At 47.7% G+C, this 13137-nt stretch overlaps 1 protein-coding gene across 3 annotated transcripts in view; it reads right to left on the bottom strand.

The window, feature by feature from the left end:
• The window catches only part of CNOT3 (CCR4-NOT transcription complex subunit 3), a 992943-nt gene that overhangs the window by 46787 nt on the left and 933019 nt on the right, over positions 1–13137 (bottom strand). For all 3 annotated transcript variants that reach the window (XM_086930326.1, XM_086930324.1, XM_086930325.1), the window contains one exon: positions 11816–11941. In XM_086930326.1, the coding sequence (XP_086786452.1) occupies positions 11816–11941 (126 nt within the window). The remainder of the gene's footprint in view (positions 1–11815; positions 11942–13137) is intronic.

The following is a 13137-nucleotide window of genomic DNA, read 5'->3' as shown; positions in this document are numbered from 1 at the left end:
AACCAAAGGCAGAAGAGGTTTGGCGCAGACCTATGTTGCAGCGTTTCAAAAAGTATCGAGATCTTGACCTGCGGAGGTTTTAAGGTAACTCCCAGTTTAAAAGCACCCCTACCAAGAATGTCCTGAAACGTGAAGATATCATCAATCGGGGATACCCTCGTTGAAGGAGAGTCTGTTAGGGTAGGAGAGTAGTTTCTGTGAGAGTGGGTAGAGGAAGAAGAAGTAGAAGGAGTTCTTCGCTCTCTCCTTGTGCTCCTTGATCTTGACCTATGCCTGCGGCAATCTATGCACAGATATGAATTCAGCAGCCCACATGCCTCGAACCTGCTGGTTCGCACCCTGGAGCGTGACCTTTCCCTCTGCCGAACTGGGGATCGTGATCTTGCTCCCTGTTGAACTGGAGAGCGTGATCTTTCTCTCTGTCGAACTGGAGAGCGTGATCTTACTCTCTGGCGAACTGGAGAGCGTGATCTTCCTCTTTGCCTCACCGGAGAGCGTGACCGTTCTCTAGGCCTAGAGAGCGGTTGCTGCATTCGATACGCTGTTTCTTTGTCTTTAGCCCAGTGATGAAGTGGCCTATTCCATCTCGGTGAAAGCCTGATAGTAGGCGACTTTGGTACTGGATCTTGCACTGGGGAGTGTGAAGGCGGCGTTGCGTCCCTTTGCGAATGCCTGGATTCCTCGCTGGCCGACTTCTAAATAATCAAATCCGGGCCAGAGTCTGAACCTGAGCCAGCCGCAGATCTGGAGCGACTGCGAGGATCTCTCTGCTCTGGAGACCTCTTCCGCTTGGCAGCGTGACTGACACTCACTTGCGAGCCCTGGTCATCCTCTGCAGCTGAAGCGGATCCAGAAGACCTCCGAGAACGCTGCGCCACTGGTTGAAGCTGAACCACTGGAGTTCCATGCCTAGACGTCGACTTCGGAAGAGGTGAAGTCCATGAAGGTTTTTCCACCGTCAAATCTTGCTCCTCTCTCGACGGCGAGAGTCCTATCAACACTTGTGAATGCCTCGACGTTGAGCGGTGTGACGCCGACGGAGGGTCCCTTGACGACGATGAGTGCCTCGACGTCGAATGGATCTTCGAACTGAGATTTTCTCGACGTCGATCGCCCATGACCTGACGACGACAGAGGATGCTTCGACGACGACCGCCGATGACCTGGCGTCGACGAATGCTGCTTCGACGTTGATGACCTGGCGACGACGGAGCATGCCTCGACGTCGAGAGTCGATGACCAGACGTCGACGGAGGCTGCTTTAACGCCGATGACTAGGCGACGACGGAGGCTTCGACGTCGAAGACTCTCCCTGAGTCTTCGACGAGCGCCCGGCTTCAACGGTGACCTCTCTCTCTACGCTGCACATCGCCCGGTTGACGGCAGCGGAGAATTCTTGTCTTTCGACGCTGAAGACCTCACCTTCTTCGTCGTTGGAGACCTCAACGCCGATCCCGATGCCGAAGGAGAGCAGGTCGACCGCTTCTTAAGTCTCTTTGGAGACCTACCTCTCTCAGAAAGTCCATAAATCCTGCTTCTTTCTCTGTCCTTGACAGTTCTGGATGACAAGGACTGGCAGTGGACACAAGTTGTTACCTCATGAGAGTCAGGTAGACAGCGAATACACACTGGATGTGTATCAGACCAAGCCTTCTTATGCCCACAGGCAGGGCAGGTGTCAAAGAGAGCCTTAGGCATTTTGACAAAAAATTATACTTTTTTGAGCCCAAAAAAGGTATAACTATCTCTCTAGGGTAAAAGCCGTCGAGTGAAATCCAAAAATTGAAGAAAACACCAAATATTTCTGACAGAAAGTCAAAAAAAGGTGGGAGCTGTTAACCAGGGTCCTGACAGATGGAGCTTGAAAGAACAACTGACCTGTCACCCCTCAGGCATGATGGGAAGCCTGGAGTTCAGGGCTGCCTTAAAGGCACAGTGCCAGTTTTTTGGTTGAAAATGCTTTCATTTTCTATGTTATGCTTTTCAATGCAGCTTGAGGCTAACTGTCTTTTATGAGCAATTTTCAGGAATGATGAGTGGTTTTACTCATTAAAACACAAAATTCAAATGTTATTTGATTTAATGTGTTCTTGGTTTCCTTCATAATTGCAGTACATGTACAAGGTTTTACATTGGTTTAGCCTCTTCTTTGGGGCTGCATTGGTGTGAGAAAAATACTATATGTACGTACATATATGTAGTGTTGTGTATATTTGTTTTTACATATATATTTTTATATTGTTTCCGGGGTCCCGCACATGGGCGGGAATATTCAGTGCTTATGACTATTGATGGGGATCCCCTGGAAGAGAACTCACCACCCTACTCAACACCTATCACCAACGCAACATTTCCGATGCCTGGAAACACGCCAAAGTCACAACTCAAAAAACCCTCTTCCGGGCCCAGCTAACTTAGAAACTACTGGCCAATCTTCCTGCTCCCAATCCCCACAAAAGTACTGGAAAAGATCATAAACAATTAACTCATGACACATCTGGAGCAGAACAAGCTAATCCAAGCCTCCCAATCCGGATTCTGCAGCAAACAGCACCTTAACCTTCCTTCTCCAAACCACAGATGACATGTGAACCCTCTTCGATCGAAGAGAAACAGCAGCTTTGATCTTCTCGGGCTCTTGGCAGTTTGACACTGTATCCCACCACAAGCTGATCGAAAGATTACAAAACATCAGCATCCAAGGGGACGCACTCCGATAGATCACCTCCTTCCTCATTGTAAGAACTCAGAGGTTCCACCTCTGAACCCAAAGATATCACCTGCGGTGTCCCCAGGGCTCATCCCTCAGACCCATGCTGTTCAACGCATATATGACTACGAGATCCACGGTCTCAACATAATTTCCTACAAAGAGGACACCCAACTCATTCGCTCACAACCAACTTCCACAGATGCATGACAAACGTCGCCGATTGGATGAACAACTGCCTGCATCTGAACACAGAAAAGACTGAAGTACTGATCTTTGGCAACAGAAGCAACACATGGAAAGACTCCTGGTGACCAGGGCATTTTGCGTTTTCGTGTGTGGCGAACAGATCAATGTCTGGATGACCTCACTTGTAAAAGAATGGTTGAAGAACTTGCGGATGTAGTTCCCATTCGTGAATCTGTTGTGTCTGTCGACTTAACAGATATTGAACTCCTGGAAGGTGTTCTGTAAGCAGATATGTTTTGTGGAATGGCCCATCTCCAAATGTTCTGTGCAAGCTGGGACAGCTGTAGAGAGTGTGTCCCACCCCTGTTTTTCATATAGTACATAGCTGTCATGTTGTCCGTCCGGATTAAGACAGCTTTGTTTTGCACTTGTACTTGGAATGTTTTGAGTGCTAAGAATATTGCTAGCAGCTCTAGGTGATTGATATGGAACGATTTTATTGATTGGTCCATTGCCCTTGAGTTCTATGATGTAGGAGTTAGGATCCCCATCCTGTGAGAGATGTATCAAAGGTGCTGGGGGAAAAGCGTACGCAAATTTGCCTGACCAGTTCATCCATATCGCATTGCCCTGGACTGTGGATGTGGGAACCTGCTTGCAAAGCTTTGGCATTTTGCGTTTTCCCTTGTGGCGAACAGGTTTATCTGTGGATGACCCCACTGCTGGATGACCCCACAGCTGGAAGTACGGTTGGAGCACTGATGGATGATTCTCCCACTCGTGCATTTGGTGGCTGTGGCTGCTGAGCAGATCCGCCATCTGGTTGTCCTTGCCCGGGAGGTGTTCCGCCATGAGGAAGATGTTCCTTTGAATGGCCCACTTCCACATGCTCTGAGCCAGAGGAGACAACTGTGGAGAGTGTGTTCCTCCCTGCTTCTGTATGTAGTACATGGCAGTCATATTGTCCGTCCGGATCAACACGACCTTGTTCCACAAGTGTACCTTGAAAGCTTTCATCGCCATGAAGATTGCCATCAGTTCCAGAAGTGGAGTACATGAGCTCCCCATCCCTGGAGAGACGCATCCGCCGTCAGTACAATTTGTGGCACAGGCTCTTGGAATGGTCGGCCCTTGCAAAGGTTTTGTGGGTTCCACCAATGCAGAGAGTTGAATGCCCGACCGCTCACCAACACTAGGTCTTTTAGCTGTCCTTGAACCTGATTCCACTGACGTGCTAAGCACTCCTGAAGCGGACGCATGTGTAGTCTCGCGTGCGGGACTATGAAAATGCAGGAGGCCATCATGCCTATCAACTGCATGAACACTTGCGCTGGAAGCGAGTGTTGAGGTCTGAATTTTTGTATTAGCAATTGCATGCTGTTTATTCTCGCTGAATTTGGCTGAGCTTTGGCTGCCAGAGTGTTTATTGTCGCGCCCAGGTACTGTCGCACGTGGGCGGGCTGAAGATGTGATTTTGGATAATTCAGTGAGAATCCCAGACTGTGAAGAAGATGAATGGTGTGGGACATGTGGCTGGCACACTGCTGGGCCGTCTTTGCGTCCAGATAAGGGTAGACGTGTATGTGCTGTCTCCTGAGGTGTTCTGTCACTGTCGCTAGGCACTTTGTGAACACTCTGGGTGCCGTCGTTACTCCGAAAGGGAGGACTTTGAACTGATAATGTTGATTTTGAATAGTGAACCTGAGATACTGTGTGTGATGGGTGTATGGGTATATGGAAATACGCATCTTTTAGATCCAGTGTTGCGAGGAAGTCTCCCTGACTAAGTAACGGCAGAACTTGCTGTAAGGCGAGCATATGAAAATGCTCTGACAGAATGTAACTGTTTAGAGGCCTGAGGTCCAGTTTAGGTCTGAGAAACCCGTCCTTTTTGGGTATTAAAAAGTACAGAGAGTACACCCGTGGTCTTCTACAGGCACCAGCTCTATGGCCCCTTTTTGCAGCATGCTGACGACCTCCTGCTGCAATAAGTGTAAGTGCTCTGCGGACATAGGACGGTGTCGGGTGGAGTGGACGTTAATTACAGACAATATCCGTACTGTACAATGTCTCTCACCCACCTGTCTGTGGTGATGGACTTCCAGACTGGCAGGTACTTTTGTAGTCTCCCCCTATGACAGTTGTTATATGGTCAGGGGCAGTGACAGGGCATCACTGTTTGGTATTGGCAGAGGATCTGGAACTGGTGTTTCCTCTGCCTCTGCCCTTGATGTTGTTTCCACGATATCCACCCCGGTTGTTCTTATTGTAGGTGGATTGCGTACCTCCCTTATTGTATTGTGTCTGTTGTGTTGACTGGCCTCTTGAGGGGCCCCTAGTATTGGAGCGACGAAAGGAGCCACCCCGAAACTGCTGTGACTGCAGAGCCCCCATAGACTTTGCAGTCTCTGTGTCTTTTTTAAGTTTTTCAAGGGTGGTGTCAACCTCAGGTCCGAATAAGAAGTCTGGGTTAACTGGCTGATTGAGGATAGAAGTTTGAATTTCAGGTTTGAATCCTGAAATTCTCAACCAGGCGTGTCTCCTTAACATAACGCTAGTGTTGATGGCCCTGGCTGCAGTGTCAGCTGCCTCTAGAGCTCACTTGATGGAAGCATTGGTTATCAGTTTCCCCTCCTGGATGAGAAGTTCTGCCCCCTCCTTGTACTGATCAGGTAGGTGTTGCAACAGTGTCTCAAGGGTATCATAATGTGACCTGTCATATCTGGCCAAGAGTGCCTGAGTGTTGGCAATGCGCCAGATGTTAGCCGCCTGCGCAGCTACTCTCTTTCCTGAAGTTTTCATAACTTTTGACTCTTTGTCCGGAGGAGGAGCATCACCTGTAGTCATGGAGTTTGCTCTCTTACGTGCATTAGAAACATCCAATGAGTCCAATGTCAACTGTCCCCTTATATAAGGAGGGTCCACAGGTGCCGGCCTATATTTCTTCTCAATCCTTGGGTTTAACACTCTGGGTCTAGTGGTGTCTTTAAAAATGTCACCAACATGCTTGAGGACCCCTTTGCACATGGGTAGGGTTTTGACTGCCCTTTCTGAAGTGGAAAAAGTGTCGACCAGAAAGTCTTCATCCACAGGGTCAGCATGTAGCTCGACGTCATGATTACTGGCTGCCCTTTCAATAAGGGCGTTAAAGACAGTAGTGTCCTCAGTGGGGGACGTTTTCACACTGTAGACATGAGTGTCCGGGCCAGTTTGTGGATCCCTTGAGTCAGCAGGGTCCGTCCATTGTTGGTCTTGATCATCAGGATCAGTATCCACACGATAGAGGTCATCCTCATGTTCATGATCCCCTGCCTCCACATCTGAGTATGTTGGGGAAAAATGTTGAGGTTCCTGTCCATAGTGATGGAGGGTTCCACAAGAGCTGGAGAAGTTGTAGGAACTCTCTTCTTCTTCTTCAAGGGAATCTTGTATGATTCCATGGGAGTTTCTGGCATTAATTTTCTTTTTTATATGGACAGTCTACCAGTGTTTGAGTCAATGAATTGTCTCGGCTCCTGGTCTTCAGGCTCTTCTGCAGCCTCCATTTCCGTTGACACATGTTTATTGGCGCCGATAGACTGTTTTGGCTTGAACATCTTCGGACGCACCGAGGGTGGTAACCCGAATTTGATAGGTGTCGACGCGGTCTGAACTTGTCCGACCAGCTTCGGCGTCGGGGTCTTCTTCAGTCCGACCGATGTAGCCTTTTCCTTGATGCTTTGGAGCGACTCAAGACACTTCTTTGGCTATGAACGGACTGGGGCGCGTCGACTCGACAGGGTCCTTGGAGAGCCAGTCTTCGACTTGTCCGTAGGCCTCGACCGAGGATCGATCCCGTCTTTCGGTTCGAGCCTTTTGTGCGAATCGGCTCCCTTCGGCGCCGGCTTCGGTGGTTCGATGGCCTGGACGTTGGTCTTCGGTGCCCCAACCATCGGCTCAACGACCTTCTTGAGCTTTCCGGCCTCGACGGCCATTTTCATTTTCTTCGGCTCCGAGGGGTTTGAGGCCTTGGAGCGGACTAGGGTCACTTGCACTTTCGGTTTCGGCAAAGATGCTGTCGGTTTTGATTTCTTTGTATCAACCGATGGCGGTTTCGAAACCGAAGGCTCTTTAGTAATGTTCGTAGCCAGGCCTTTATGCAGGGCTGTAGAACAAAATTGTAGATCTTGGGTATGGCCTAGTGGCGATCCCTCGACCTGAGCCTTATTGAGTGCGTCATCTTTGGCCCCGTATAGCCGGTTTGGCCTAGCTCTTCGCCCGAGCTATGTTCTACGGCCAAATGGGCCTCCACGTCGTCTCCTACCTCATCGACGACGTTTTCGTTTTCGTCCTGCACCTCCTCGTCTTCGGCGTCATACTCGGGGTCATGGCCCGAAGCCGGATAGGAGCAGTGTTCCTGATCCTCCAGATCAACGATCTCTTCGTCTTCGGTCCCGAAGATGTTTTCTGGAACAGGCGCTGACTTCTTCGACTCCAATTGAGTCGCGCGTCGAATCTTGAGAGTTTTCTTCTACCTGAACCGGGCACAGGCCATACAGTTGGCCTCGTTGTGGTCTGGGGACAGGCACTTGTTGCACACCGGGTGGACATGGATGTGCAGGTATTTTGCGTTGCAAATGGGACACCTCTTGAATGGACTCCTTTCCATTTGAGATCGAAGATCGGGTCGAGTATGGACAGAAAACCTGTTGAGTCCTCGATGTCCTCTAGAAAGAAAGGCACCGATACCGAACAAAATTATACCAACGCTATCGTAAGCCTTTTGGCTTTGTAGAAAGTTTTCCTAACTTGAGCTAAGATAGTAACATCCGAACCCAATGGCGGAAAAAAACAATCTGAAGATGGAGAGGATGCCCATGCGCACTGTGGTCCAGGGGAGGAGCCACCTATCTCGTGATACCTCGAAGACTCTTCCAGGACAACAATGTGCAATCATCTGGACCCAACACTAGGCGGCGATCTATGCACAGATATGAATTCAGCAGCCCACATGCCTCAAACCTATTTCTATTGTGTTCTTTTGAAGAAGTGATAGGACTTCTTGTTTGAGCAGCGTAAGATGTTCTGCAGACATTGGACGCTGCCTGGGTATGTGTGGAGGGGTAGCTTTAAGTTCGAGGCAGTAGCCATACTGGATAATTTGTCTTACCGACCTGTCTGTTGATATGGAATTCCAGACAGGTAGGAACTGTGTTAGTCTGCCGCCCACAGGAGTGTAGTGCTGTTGGGGGAGCAGAGGGAAGTCACTGTTTTGTGGTGGAAGAGGTTCGATTATTGTTGTTACCTCGACATCTTCCTTTATGAGTTGTTGCCTCAATAGCCTCCTCTAAAATATCCTTTACTGGAGAATGCCTGTGTATTGGATTTGAAGGAAGCTGTATTGTCTGCTCCAGTCTGTTTGGAGCCTCCTCTATAGAAGGAGCAACAAAAGGAGCCTCTAGCTTGTGTGGATTGCAAAGCTCCCATAGATTTGGCTGTATCTGTATCTTTTTTCATTTTCTCAAGTGCTGAGTCTAACTCTGGTCCAAACAATTGATGTTGGTCGAATGGCTGATTTAAGATTGTAGTTTGAACTTCCTGTTTAAATCCTGAAATGCGTAGCCACGCATGACGTCTAAGTAGGACACTAGTGTTTACAGCTCTAGATGCAGTGTCTGCTACATCAAGTGCACAATTGATTGAGGCATTTGAAATTAACTTGCCTTCTTGTATAAGGTCGTTTGCCTGCGCCTTATATTGGTCAGGTAGATGTTGCATTAATTTTTCTAACTGATCATAATGAACCCAGTCATATCTTGCAAGGAGGGCTTGCGTGTTAGCTATACACCATGTATTAGTAGCTTGAGCAGCTATTCTTTTGCGTGAAGCATCTATCACCTTAGATTCTTTATCAGGGGGTGGTGCTTCACCTGATGTTTGTGAGTTTGCTCTTTACCTAACATTTGAGACAACTAGGGAATCTAAGGGTAGCTGTCCTTTAATGTAAGCTGGATCACCAGGAGCAGGCCTGTACTTTCTCTCAATTCTAGGGTTTAGGATCCTAGCACGTACAGGATCTTTAAATACCTCTGAAGCATGTTTGATGACCCCTTTGATCATAGGAAGAATTTGAACAGACCTTTGTGATTGTTCAAACGTATCTAATAAAAAGTCTTCCTCTGCCTCATCTGAATGCATAGTGACCCCATGATAAATGGCAGCCCTATTCAGTAAGTGCCCAAAACTAATATTGTTTTGTGGGGGAGAAGGTTTTGATGGATATGACTGTGGGTCAGGAATATCTGGCACATACTGTGGGTTAGGGTACTCCCAATCTGGATCATCAACAGATAAGGGAAAAGGCTCATCTGGGTCTACCCCTCCCCCTATGCTATACACCATAATTTTGAGGTGTATGTGGTGAAGAATGAGGAGGAGAGTGTTCAGGAGAATTCTGAGGTGAATTGTTAGGAGGAACAGGAGATGAAGGAGAAGGAAGTATAGGAGAAGAAGGGTGCATAGGAGATGTGGCAGAGTCCTTCTACTTGACGGGCACTGCAGGTGTAGGTGCTGTGTCTGATTTCCTCTTCCTGTGTGGTGTAGTGGATACATGACCTGTCTTTGGGTCAATGTAGATCTTCTTTTGTAGAGGATCAGGTTGGAAAAGTTCTTCTCTTTGTGGAACCTTTGCCGGTGCAGATTTTTTCAGTTCCGGGCGTGGTTGCTGCTTGTCTTTAGCCTTAGGAGTTGTAACTGTGTCCTTTGGCATAGATTTCGGCACCGAAGGTGTTGTTTTCGGAGTCGTAGGCTGTTTCGAGGGCTTGAGCGCATCGGAATCAGACCTTGTAGGTTTCGGTACCGAAGATATTGTCTTCGGAGTGGAAGCTGGTCTCGTCGGCTTCGAGGCATCAGGCGCTGGCTTCCTAGTTTTGTCTTTAGAAGTAGACCGTTTCGGAGCCGAGACTTTTTTCGGTTTCGGTGCTGAGGGAGCTGGTGGGATCGGCACGTACGGCTTGCTCGGAAAGGAGCTACCGGAAGGCTTGAGTATTTTCTTCGGAGCCGGGCTCGATGGCGGGGCTTTCGAAGTGTGTTTTCAGTCGCGACTAGGCCACGGAAGCAGAGTGTTGACCTTTGCCTTCAATTTGGGTGGTGGGTATGGGGCCAGGGCAGTAGTACTCACGCGCTGACCCGATGGTATGGAGTCATCTGAGTTGTCTGCCTCTGATACGATTTGGAGATATTCTGAATCGTCTTCGGGAACGAGAGGAACTTCTTCGAAGATATCCACTGGTTTCGGGTTCCGATCTCTGCATGTCGTGTCGAAAGGGCCCTCCGATCTCGTATGGTTTTTTTGGATCGAAAGGACGCACAGGCTGTGCAATTGGATTCGTCGTGTTCTGGCGAAAGCACAGGATACACACCTCATGATGGTCACTGTGTGGGAACTTTGCTCCACAGTTGGGGCATCTTTTGAATGGCGTCCTTTCCATGAGGTGTAGGCCTCACGGCGTGGATAGGCCCAACAGCCCGCGACGACGACCGGAATTGAGCTGATGGAGTCGAGACGATGTTTGTCGATATCGAAAGTAGTTTGGTGAAGTTTGAATAAGTTTTTACGCGTTGAAGTACTTGAAAAGTAGATTTCGAACCGGAGCGGAAAAGTTTTATCCGAACCCAGTTGCGGAAAAAAACAATCTAAGGATGGAGCTGATGCCCATGCGCACTATCCTCCAAGGGAGGAGTCACCTATCTAGTGACTACAAAGACTTCTTCCAAGACGACAACAACATGCAATCATCCGAGCCCAACACCAGGTGGCGATTTAATGCACAGTGTAAGATCTGCAGCTCATATGCCTCGAACATTTGAGAACCATGTTGTGCTAAGAGGATCATTGCTACATGTGCTTATTTGCGCTTTATGACCAACTCTGAGACTAGTGACATTCGGTGGAACAGCATATTCAAATGACCCTACTTTGTGCACTGTCCAAAGAGTACTTTTTAATGCCAGCCTCAACAGGACAGCATGAACAGCAGAGAATGTTTTTTTAGGGCATTAAAAAAAACCTTAGAAAAAAAACCCTATATGTGAAGTAAATTGACAAGGTACCAACAAAAAAGGCAAACTCAATAGCATAATGGACAGAGCGCTGAAACTTTTCAGACAAACTGAGTTGAAACCATCACCGTTTTTTAGCTCACTTCGCCACCCCAGTTTATACCCGGCCATATGCAAATCAGTCTTGACATTGTTCCTCATGGGAAATGTTTAGCCTGAACTGCCAAGCAGGTCTTCCCTGGACCAGAAACCATCATCCTGGGACCGTTTTGGGGTAATAACCCTCATTAGCTAGGCTAGCTTGAATCCAGTGGCATAGTGAGCAAGGGACCCATGTCTGGGCATACCCTGCCAACTTAGGGCGAACAAGCAAACACAATAAGATGGACGGAGCGCTGACACTTTCCTGACACTCACCACCAGTCACTATTAGATCTGGGTTAAATCCATCATTGGTTCTTTTGCTTATTTCGCCATTCCAGTTCAGACCCAACCATATGCAAATCAGTCTTGACCCTGTTCCTTATGGGAACAGTCCAGCCTGAGTTGAAGAGCTAGGTCTACCCTGGAAGGGAAACAGGTATCCTGGGACTGGTTTCGGATAACACCCCTTAACAGCCAGGCTAGCTTTAATCCAGTGACAAAGTGAGCAAAGGCACATTCTTAGGAAAAAGCAACTGAAAGTGTAATGATACTTGGGTGGGAGGAAAGAAACCATGTGGACACAGACATTCATAATGCAGTACTGGTGAAAGGGGGATTACTTTGTTTGAGAAGCTTGTTCCAATATTGCCTTTTAATGTAGACGATTCTTAAACTATGAAAGAGGAAGAGCAAGACAACAGTATGAAAACTGTGTGAGGGTGTATGCCTCACCTGTTCAAACTCATCAGTTATCGTTTTGGGTTCTTCGTGCCGCTGGAACCACATCATGTATTTGGTGTGAAACCTCCAGGACTGCTTCTTCAGAGCTTTGGCTGCCAGATACTGTGCTTTCGTACCCTGAAGTAGGGAAGAAAAACAATCAGCTTTTGCTGGTGCTCTACATTCTAATCTGTGCAAATAGGGTAAAACAAAATAAGGGCATAACAAGGAGGTTCATGAAAACAGCTCAATAAAAGCATTTCAGCTAGTTTGAAACTATACTGTGACTCACAAATACTACCAAAGTCTGGCCCACACGACATAAAAGAGGGGCCACACATTAAATAGTAGTAAGGAAAATGCTACTTACCAGTGTGCATCTGTTCTTGGCACGTAGAGCTGCAGATTCTGACACTGTGCATTAGATCGCCACCTGGTGTTGGGCTCGGATGATTGCATGGTGTTATCGTCTTGGAAGAAGACTTTGTAGTCACGAGATAGGTGACTCCTCCCTTGGACGATAGTGGGCATTGGCATCGGCTCTGTCCTTAGATTGTTTTCGCCATGATGGGAAATGATGGAGTTTGTAGAAATAAGGAAGGGATGTCCATGCATGTATATCTAATTAAGATAGAACTGGAACAGATACAGGCCACGGGGAGGCGAGAGGTCATGTAAGAATCTGCAGCTCTACATGCCAAGCACAGATGTATACTGGTAAGTAGCATTTTCCGTTCGAGGCATATGAGCTGCAGATCTTACACTGTGCATCGATTATACAGCAGTGTCTCCCCAAGCAGTGGTCACCTGTATCTGTTGCAGTAGTTTGAAAGAGGGCTTTGAGGACAGCTTGGGCAACTGCAGCTTGCTGCTTAGCTTGCACATCAACACAATAGTGTTTAGTGAAGGTGTGTGTTGTAGACCATGTTGCTGTCTTGCAGATGTCTTCTAGGGGAATGTTCCCTAAGAAAGCCATGGAGGCTCCTAGTTTGCGTGTGGAGTGCGCTCTAGGAGGAACTGTTAATGTGCGTTTTGCCTTGTGATAGCATATTTGTATACATTTAACAATCCACCTTGCAAATCCTGATTTAGAAATGGGGTTGCCTTTATGTAGTGGAGAGAAAGCTACAAACAGTTGCTTATTTTTAACGAAAGGATTTGGTCCTATCAATGTAATAGAGAAGAGCTCTTTTTACATCTAGTGTGTGTAGAGCTCTTTCTGCTACAGAGTCTGGGTTTTGAAAAAAACACTAGTAACTCTACTGATTGATTTAGATGAAAAGGAGTAATTACTTTAGGAAGGAATTTAGGATTAGTCCGTAGAACCACCTTGT

This window comes from Lissotriton vulgaris, chromosome 7 (assembly GCF_964263255.1).
Source record: "Lissotriton vulgaris chromosome 7, aLisVul1.2, whole genome shotgun sequence".
In the NCBI taxonomy this organism is placed as follows: domain Eukaryota; kingdom Metazoa; phylum Chordata; class Amphibia; order Caudata; family Salamandridae; genus Lissotriton; species Lissotriton vulgaris.
The sequence above is the reverse complement of the archived record's forward strand: the minus strand, read 5'-3'. Positions and strand labels throughout refer to the sequence as shown.